The sequence below is a fragment of the Botrytis fragariae genome (assembly GCF_013461495.1).
Source record: "Botrytis fragariae strain BVB16 chromosome Unknown tig00000045, whole genome shotgun sequence".
Lineage (NCBI taxonomy): Eukaryota > Fungi > Ascomycota > Leotiomycetes > Helotiales > Sclerotiniaceae > Botrytis > Botrytis fragariae.
Window position 1 is genome coordinate 2,800,668 of NW_023500991.1, and position 8,005 is coordinate 2,808,672.

General features: G+C 39.1%; 3 protein-coding genes across 3 annotated transcripts; 2 read left to right on the forward strand and 1 right to left on the reverse strand.

Moving 5' to 3' along the window:
* Nucleotides 1-1,448: 1,448 nt before the first annotated feature.
* On the reverse strand, nt 1,449-2,564 carry Bfra_004028 (putative sas10 utp3 c1d family protein; the record flags this gene model as incomplete). The annotated part of the gene is made up of 1 exon (XM_037334434.1): nt 1,449-2,564. One exon carries the CDS (start codon nt 2,562-2,564, stop codon nt 1,449-1,451), a length of 1,116 nt encoding a protein of 371 aa, XP_037194521.1.
* A 577-nt stretch (nt 2,565-3,141) lies between these two features.
* Bfra_004029 (putative endosomal integral membrane protein) lies at nt 3,142-5,130 on the forward strand (the record flags this gene model as incomplete). Its single annotated transcript, XM_037334435.1, has 3 exons — nt 3,142-3,821; nt 3,866-5,007; nt 5,063-5,130. The coding sequence occupies 3 exons, from the start codon at nt 3,142-3,144 to the stop codon at nt 5,128-5,130; spliced, it is 1,890 nt and encodes a 629-aa protein (XP_037194522.1).
* Nucleotides 5,131-5,763: 633 nt separating this feature from the next.
* On the forward strand, nt 5,764-7,313 carry Bfra_004030 (putative fad binding domain-containing protein; the record flags this gene model as incomplete). Its single annotated transcript, XM_037334436.1, has 4 exons — nt 5,764-5,940; nt 6,035-6,203; nt 6,264-7,020; nt 7,076-7,313. 4 exons carry the CDS (start codon nt 5,764-5,766, stop codon nt 7,311-7,313), a joined length of 1,341 nt encoding a protein of 446 aa, XP_037194523.1.
* Nucleotides 7,314-8,005: the final 692 nt, after the last annotated feature.

The following is an 8,005-nucleotide window of genomic DNA, read 5'->3' on the forward strand; positions in this document are numbered from 1 at the left end:
ATCTCCGGAAAACAATTAACGAATCCTTTCATGTTTGAAAAGTAGCTTTCCTAATTCGAAACAACATCAAAAATAAATAGTGATTTGCGCTGCTGACGGGTATTTAAGACCACTAATCGGATTTTGGAAGTGTAAATACCAAGGAGAGAGACCACTTGTAAACCCCCCTTGAGTATTGCCGAATCGTTCTGATCACATGATATTGGACTTGTGAAACAGTATGTCTTGGTTGACTCACAGGCTTTCTTGAGCTTTTAAAGCAGTTTGATATGTACTGCACACATCATTTAAGAGCCTTACATTTGGGCCATGAATCATGTAAGTATGTGGTACTAGCCAAACATTTATGGCGGTACATAGCGAATTATAAAGAAAGGGAAACTCCTGTTTCGATATAAATAGAAATTCCCAATGAAACCCTTGGTGTGAAAATCATCCTGCAGCCCCTAAGACTGAGGTGATATCGACCCCATTTTATTTGCAATATTCTGTTCTTACCACTGAATCTGATTCCTTCTATTAGCGATCCCACAATTGAGATTGAAACACAGCTACACTACGGTAGATGTCGAGTGTGTTCACATTTCAAACTATAAATATCATGTGCCATGCATGCATTGAACAGTGTGGAAATGCAGGAATAGGTAGCTTTAGTGAGACGACGTATAAGTGAACTGACTGAAAGCGTGTCGAGAGCGGATGTACTTCCATTCACATCCTTCCTTTAGTAGAGAGGAGTACCCAGAAGAGAAACAAACAAAGAAAGAAAGAAATAAAGAGAGAAAGAGAGAAAATAGACATTGACAATTTCACTCATGTAACCTTCACAACATTCCAAAAACGAAATCAAGTGATGCCGGTACAAAGAATAGCTAGATTATGATGTTGATTGATCTTTAACGAGATTGGTCTTCCTCCAGGTTCTACTTTGATTTTAAGGTTCCCTGATGAACTTGTACGGACTCGCGAACCTTTTGGACCCAGACCATTTAATAAACTTAGATTGCTGAAGGATCCAATACGCTGGTACTGAGTTATGTCACTGAGCTACATGTCAAAGATCGTTGTTCGTTGAAGGCGTGGAGACTATTGAGAACTAACATCAAAAATCAAGACATTTAGCATTGGATGTGATGTGATGTAGTGAATGTTCCGATCCTCATTCGTGACCGGAGATGGTTCGTACTTACTAGGTATATGATGTGGCGAGGTCTTAGATCCCATCCAGTCTTTGGGATAATATCTCGCCCGAAGTCCCTCATATTCATGTGCCAAAGTGAGAGCCCAATGAACCAAAAAAGGGGTTGTATATGCGGATCTGCATCGCAGTTCGGAAGATGATGCATAGTCTCTGGCTTCTTTTTAATATCATAACCTAATCCGAATATTATACATTTGAAATAACAATAATTGGAACCAACCATGAGGCGGAAAGCTGCCATCTTCCCCTACTTTCTACTGGTACCTCGATCCTTTCCTCTACCGTCCAACATCTTGAACCTCTTTTGAAAACCTTCACCAGTTTGCATACCACTGCCTCTGGGGCCATCCTCGACACCCCTCTTCCTGCTCTTCTCTAGAACATCCTTCATTCCACCACCGCTACCACTCTTCCTCTTTGTCAACCTCTCAATTCTATCAATACCCTCACCCAATCCTCTCCATTCTTCACCACCATATCCAGCATCTTGTCTTCCACCCGCTTTGTTTTTCTTCGCCCGGTCTTTTTTGTTTTCCTTTGGCAATCTGGTATAATTTCTCTCCTCATATTCTCTTCTTTCATCATCCTCCTTCTTTTCCTTGTCACTCTTCGATCTTCTACCACCAGCTATAATGTTGGAACCGATACTTGCCTCTGCAATTGGAGCAGCAGACAATTCTGTATTGATAAACTCATCCAAGGTTGCAGATTTGTTCGCTTTTCTGTCTTTCTTCTCGCGACGCTCGGTGGTGGGCATGGCAGTTGCAGTGATGCGAGGAGGTTTGTAGATACCATCAGATGAATGCTTCGAATCATCTTCTGTAGCAGCGGCAGGTCTAAGAAGAGATGACGGATTCGGTCGATATTGTAGATCGTCAATTTGCGGGTTCTCAAGAGGTGCTTCATTTCCATCTGCATCACTACCATCCTCAGATTCTGAATCATCTTCATCGCTTGGCGCATCACCTTTAGTTCCAACTGGTTTCGATGCAGGCGCAAGAGCTCGAATGGCATCGTCGGACGCCCGGAGTACTTTGTCGATTTGATATTTTAGTCGACCTTCCAGTGGTCGAACGCCTTTCTCAAGGTATACCCTCAATTCCACCAACTTCTTCACCACCGCATTATCCAATTCTTCTTCATCCTCGTCTAATACATCTTCTTTTTGGTTCCTGATCTTGAGAATTATGATAAAGACTAGATTTTGAAGATATGATAAAAGAAGCTCATTCTTCACATCTAGGAGTGAGATACCATCAGTGGGAGGCTTAATAAGTGAGCTCTCTGGGGCTGATTCAATGGCCGAATTCAATGATTGAGTAAGAGTGGTCAATAATGCCGGTAGAGAAGTTTCGACAGCCATGATTTCGTCGTTACGTTTCTTTCAATTGAACGTAACGTAGGTAGAAAAGCAACGTTGTGTATGATCGATCAGGGTGTGAAGAAGTGTAAGAATCTCCACCTGAGGAAAGAAGAAGATTTCAATTGATTGTATCGATAAGAAAATTAATTTGTCAAGGGGAATAAATTTTTGTTTGCGCCGGTCAAATATTAATCCTTCTCCGTGTTTCATGCGGCCGCTGCGGCGAGGCCAGATTAATTGAAAGGTTGTCCGTTCAAGTTCCCTAGAGTGGTAGCAAGCAACGAGTAACAATCAAGGAGTTTATCAAGTTGATTTATTCCAATATCAACATATTATAATTCTTCTCTCAAAGTTTGAAGACATTTTACAAGTTAGTTATTATCAACTTCGCTTCATATGAGAGAATTTACACATTAGTTCTTTGCTGGCATTTCATGCTAAATTAAACATAAGGATCAAGGGTTGGATCTTCGTAAGCTCCCCTTTCACAAATAATGTTTCCCTTATGATTTCTTGAATATAACCTAACTCTTAAATCATATCAAGCTCACAAACCGCTAGGCAAATACTCTTCATCATGCGTTTAAAACACCTCAAACCATCTGCGGCCCTTATTGCGACCCTTCTCGTCGCTCCCGAACTATCCTCAGCTTTCTACCTTCCTGGTGTTGCGCCGACATCATACTCACCCGGCGCCAAAGTTCCCTTATACGTGAACCGACTTACACCTGTCGGTTCTTATGATGATGGCCAATTGAGATCAGTAGTATCTTTCGACTACTATCACCCGGCTTTCCATTTTTGTAGACCAGATCCAAAACCAGAATATGTCTCGGAAAGTTTGGGCAGTATTCTTTTCGGTGATCGCATCATGACTTCGCCCTTTAACCTGAAGATGGGAGTCAACGAGACGTGTACACAACTTTGCGAAGAGAAGAAGTTTGATCAAAGCTCGGCACATTTTGTAAACAGAAGGATACAACAGGGGTTTGCGATGAATTGGTTGGTTGATGGTTTACCAGCAGGACAATTGATTGAGGATGAAATCACACAAACGAGGTTCTATAGTCAAGGATTCGCATTGGGGAGTAGCGATCAGAAGGATATGCACTTGAACAATCACTATGATATTTTTATCGACTATCACGAGGTATCTGCTGGTCAAATGAGAGTTGTTGGTGTTATTGTTCAACCTTCATCGAGGACAATGAATGAAAATCCAGGGATCCAGAATGCGGTGCTGGTGGACCACAAGTGGTACTTTCAGAATCTGGAGAGACAGCCGTCACGTATTCGTATAGTGTCTGGTGGCAACCTTCAACAACGGCTTGGGCTACCAGATGGGACAAATACCTTCATGTTTTTGATCCAAAGATTCATTGGTTCTCTCTGATCAACTCGGCCGTCATTGTGGTATTTCTCGTCATCACAGTCCTCTCAATTCTCATGCGAACTTTGAGAAAAGATATTCAAAGATATAACAGACTCGATTCGATCAACCTTGATGACTTATCAGGAACATCTGCTGCTATCGAAGACGGAGTTCAAGAAGACTCCGGATGGAAATTGGTACATGGAGATGTATTCCGTACACCAGGACGTCCCTTGATTTTGAGTGTATTTCTCGGCAACGGAGCTCAATTGTTTGTTATGACGGGCTTTACAATTGCATTTGCGCTTTTGGGGTTTCTTTCACCATCCAATCGTGGATCTCTTGGCACTATCATGATCCTTCTGTATACTGTACTCGGTTTTATCGGAGGATATGCCTCAGCCCGTGTATACAAGTCTTTCGGTGGTGAACAATGGAAGCTCAACATTGCCTTGACTCCAACTCTCGTCCCGGGTATTGTCTTTAGCACATTTTTCCTTCTCAACCTCTTTCTTTGGGCCAAAGAGTCTTCTGGAGCAGTACCATTCACAACAATGCTCGTCATCGTTGCTATATGGTTCTTCTTCTCCTTACCTCTATCATTTGCCGGAAGTTGGGTTGGGTTCCGTCAACCACCTATCGCATCTCCAGTCCGTACCAACCAAATACCACGTCAAATTCCTCCTTCTACATCGTACATGCGTCCAATTCCATCCATGCTTCTTGTAGGTATCTTACCATTTGGAGCAATCTTTGTTGAACTTTACTTTATCATGTCCTCCATTTGGTTTTCAAAGGTTTACTACATGTTCGGCTTCCTGTTTTTATGTTACGGTCTCATGATCATCACATGTGCCGCTGTTACTGTTCTTATGATATATTTCTTGCTTTGTAGCGAGAATTACCACTGGCATTGGAGAGCATTCATGACGGCCGGTGCTAGCGCCGGTTATGTGTTTGCAAATGCCATGATCTACTGGGTGACAAAACTGCAACTTGGTGGCTTGGCGGGTAGTGTACTTTACATTGGGTATAGTGCATTAATCTCGTTTTTGTTTTTCATCCTTACTGGTATGCCCATAATCCACAACAATCTAATACGAGATTATACTAATCAGTGGTTCAGGTTCAATCGGATATTTTGCTTGTTGGGCTTTTGTCCAGAAGATTTATGGATCTATTAAAATCGATTAGGGTTTGACTTGGTTGGGTCACAATGACCCTCCGTTAGATCACGACATGTGCGATTATGTGAGATTACGGGCGCGATGGAAGTGTTTGAGAGAAAGACAAGTCGTCTATGTACCATAAAGCTGGATTTTCCTTGATTTCGGAAGTATCTTCAATTCAATCCGTGTGATGCGATGATTAAAATATTTATAGCGACTGTCCAAAGAGACATGGCGAGGTGCAAAGGCGTTTGATTAGGGTGGGGTGTATTAGTACGCAGTGAAAATGAATTATCACTTTATTGTGTCGAAGGTTTGCGGCGATCTGGAAACGGTAATTTGCCAATGAAGGCCATGTGCAATAATTATTACGTTGTCACCTTTGTCTGCTTATGGCACTAGACTTGTTCTTTTTTCGTCAAGTAAGCACTTCACTATTTTGGTATTATTCCAGTGGATACTGCTATGCTATCATTACTCGAGATTGGTAAACCAACTGTTGGTCTCACTTGTTTTATTCTATAAATATTTGTTTTCAGACACTGTCATCAAGCATAATCATATTTACATTGCAGAGTGTCATTTCCTTTTTTCAATCATTTCTCTTCATCTATTCAACATCCCTATAATTTGAAGTCCAAACATTACCGCTCGAAAGATGAGTGGTCTTTTTCAACTCTGGGAGCTGAAAGAGATTTTGACTTCCACTTGTAAGATCTTGACAGATCCTAATGATCTCAATTTTGCAGAGTATCTGAAGCGATGGACGGATATTGACTTGAAGACTCCTGGAGCTATCGTACTCCCTACTTTAGAAATTGATTGCCAAAACATTGTGAGAATTCAAAGCACCCGAGCATTGGTCTCTTCCTAACACACAGAAATAAGTAAAATGGGCGTCAAAATACTCTATACCTTTCGTAACAAAGAGCGGAGGTCACAGTGCATGGTCTACTATTGGAAGTAACGGCATCATTATTGACTTGAGTTTATACAAGGGTATAGAAGTGTACACAGAGTCTGGCACAGCAATGCTTAAAGGGAGTATTCTTTCTAAAGAAGTAGCAGGAACTCTTGCAGACGCTGGGTTCTTCACTGGTATGCATTATTTAGTCTGCTTCCAGAACTCTTGGGAAGTGCCGTTAACGTTACATCTAGCTTTGGGAAACGGTAACACAGTGGGCGCTATCCCATACTTTCTTGGTGGTGGTTGTTCCATTACTTCTTCTATTACTGGTTTTGGATCAGACCAAATTATCTCGGCTCGTGTCATAACTGCAGATGGAGAATTGATCAATGTCACTGATGACACAAATCCGGATCTGCTTTACGCCATACGTGGAGCTGGGCAACATTTTGGTCTCGTAACACAACTCGTCATCAAAATCTATCCTTTGAAGAATCTTGGGAACGATGAAGGTGTCGTTTGGGTTGGAAGTTTTGTCTTTCCACTTGATCGTGCTTGCGAAGTGACTTCTGTCATGAAAAAATTAATGAACAATGATCAATATGCAACGGCTGGTCTCATGATGATCATGGCGCCACCCCCAGCAAGAGATCCATGTTTGGTTATTGCGGCTCGTTACACCGGGAATCCTGACGATGCGGCATTAGCATATAAAGACATATACGACCTAGAGCCACTTGTTGCCAATGGAGCGACGGTACCAATTCAGAATGCAAGCGATAGAGGGGAAGCACTCGCGGCCAAGGGGGGCTTTAAACAATTCGGTATTGTTGGCCTGCATCAATTCGATGAAGAAGCCTTTCTTCGGATAATTGCAATCTGGACGGAGATGATTGCCACATGTCCAGATGCAGTAAATACTGCATTCAATTTTCAATGGGATTCTCGGCCCGTAAAGAGGCCTAGTATTGAGTCAGCCATGTGTCTTCACGACATTAGGTATTGGCAGTAAGTGAAAGATTCCTCTTACTTTCAAGAATGTTTGACAAGCTAACATTTGTAGAAACAATTTCATCTGGCACACTGAATCTAAGAATCGATCGAAAGTTGACGAATTTAATGAGCGATCTATTGCCATAATGCGTGGTAATGATGAGGCAAATTTTGTAGATTTTCAGAATGGTACTCGAGCTGGACCTATTGAGCGGAGATTTAGAGGAAACAAAAGGCTTACCAAATTGATGGCCTTGAAGAGAGAATGGGATCCAAGAGGTGTATTCAAGTCTGAATTACTCTATTAATTTACAAATATAGATATAAACTACTGATACAACTTTATATAAAGAATATATAGATTTATAATAAAGATTGTTTTCTGAATAATAATAAACTTTGAATTTTTAATTCATTTTCGATTAAAAAGATAGAAAGTCTATTTAAGTCAAATTAAAAGTTATAAAATATTTTGAATATATTTTTATTATCAATATTCTTATTTGATTTTTTGAATAATAATATATATTTGATTTTAATTTATTTTCAATTAAAAAAAAAATATTCAAAAATAATATAATATTGTTTTTAAAGTTTTTTATATAACTTTTTATTTTTCTTTTTATTTCAAACTAAAAGCTATAAAGTATTTAAAATGTATTATTATAATTAATATTAAAATTTAATTTCTTATATAATAATTAATATTTGATTCATAATTTGTTTTTAATAAAAAAGAAAAGATTTTTGATTAAATATAATCTAATAATATTTATAAAAATTATTTCATAACTTTTATTTTATTTTTTTAATTTAAATTTAAAGTTATATAATACTCGAAATTTATTATTAATATTAATATTAAAATATAATATTTTTAATTATAATATATCTTTTTTTATAAATGAAAAATCGAAAAAAGAAATTTGATTATAAATAATTCTATATTATTTATAAAGAACATTTTATAAGTTTAATAATAATTTTTTGATTTAAATTG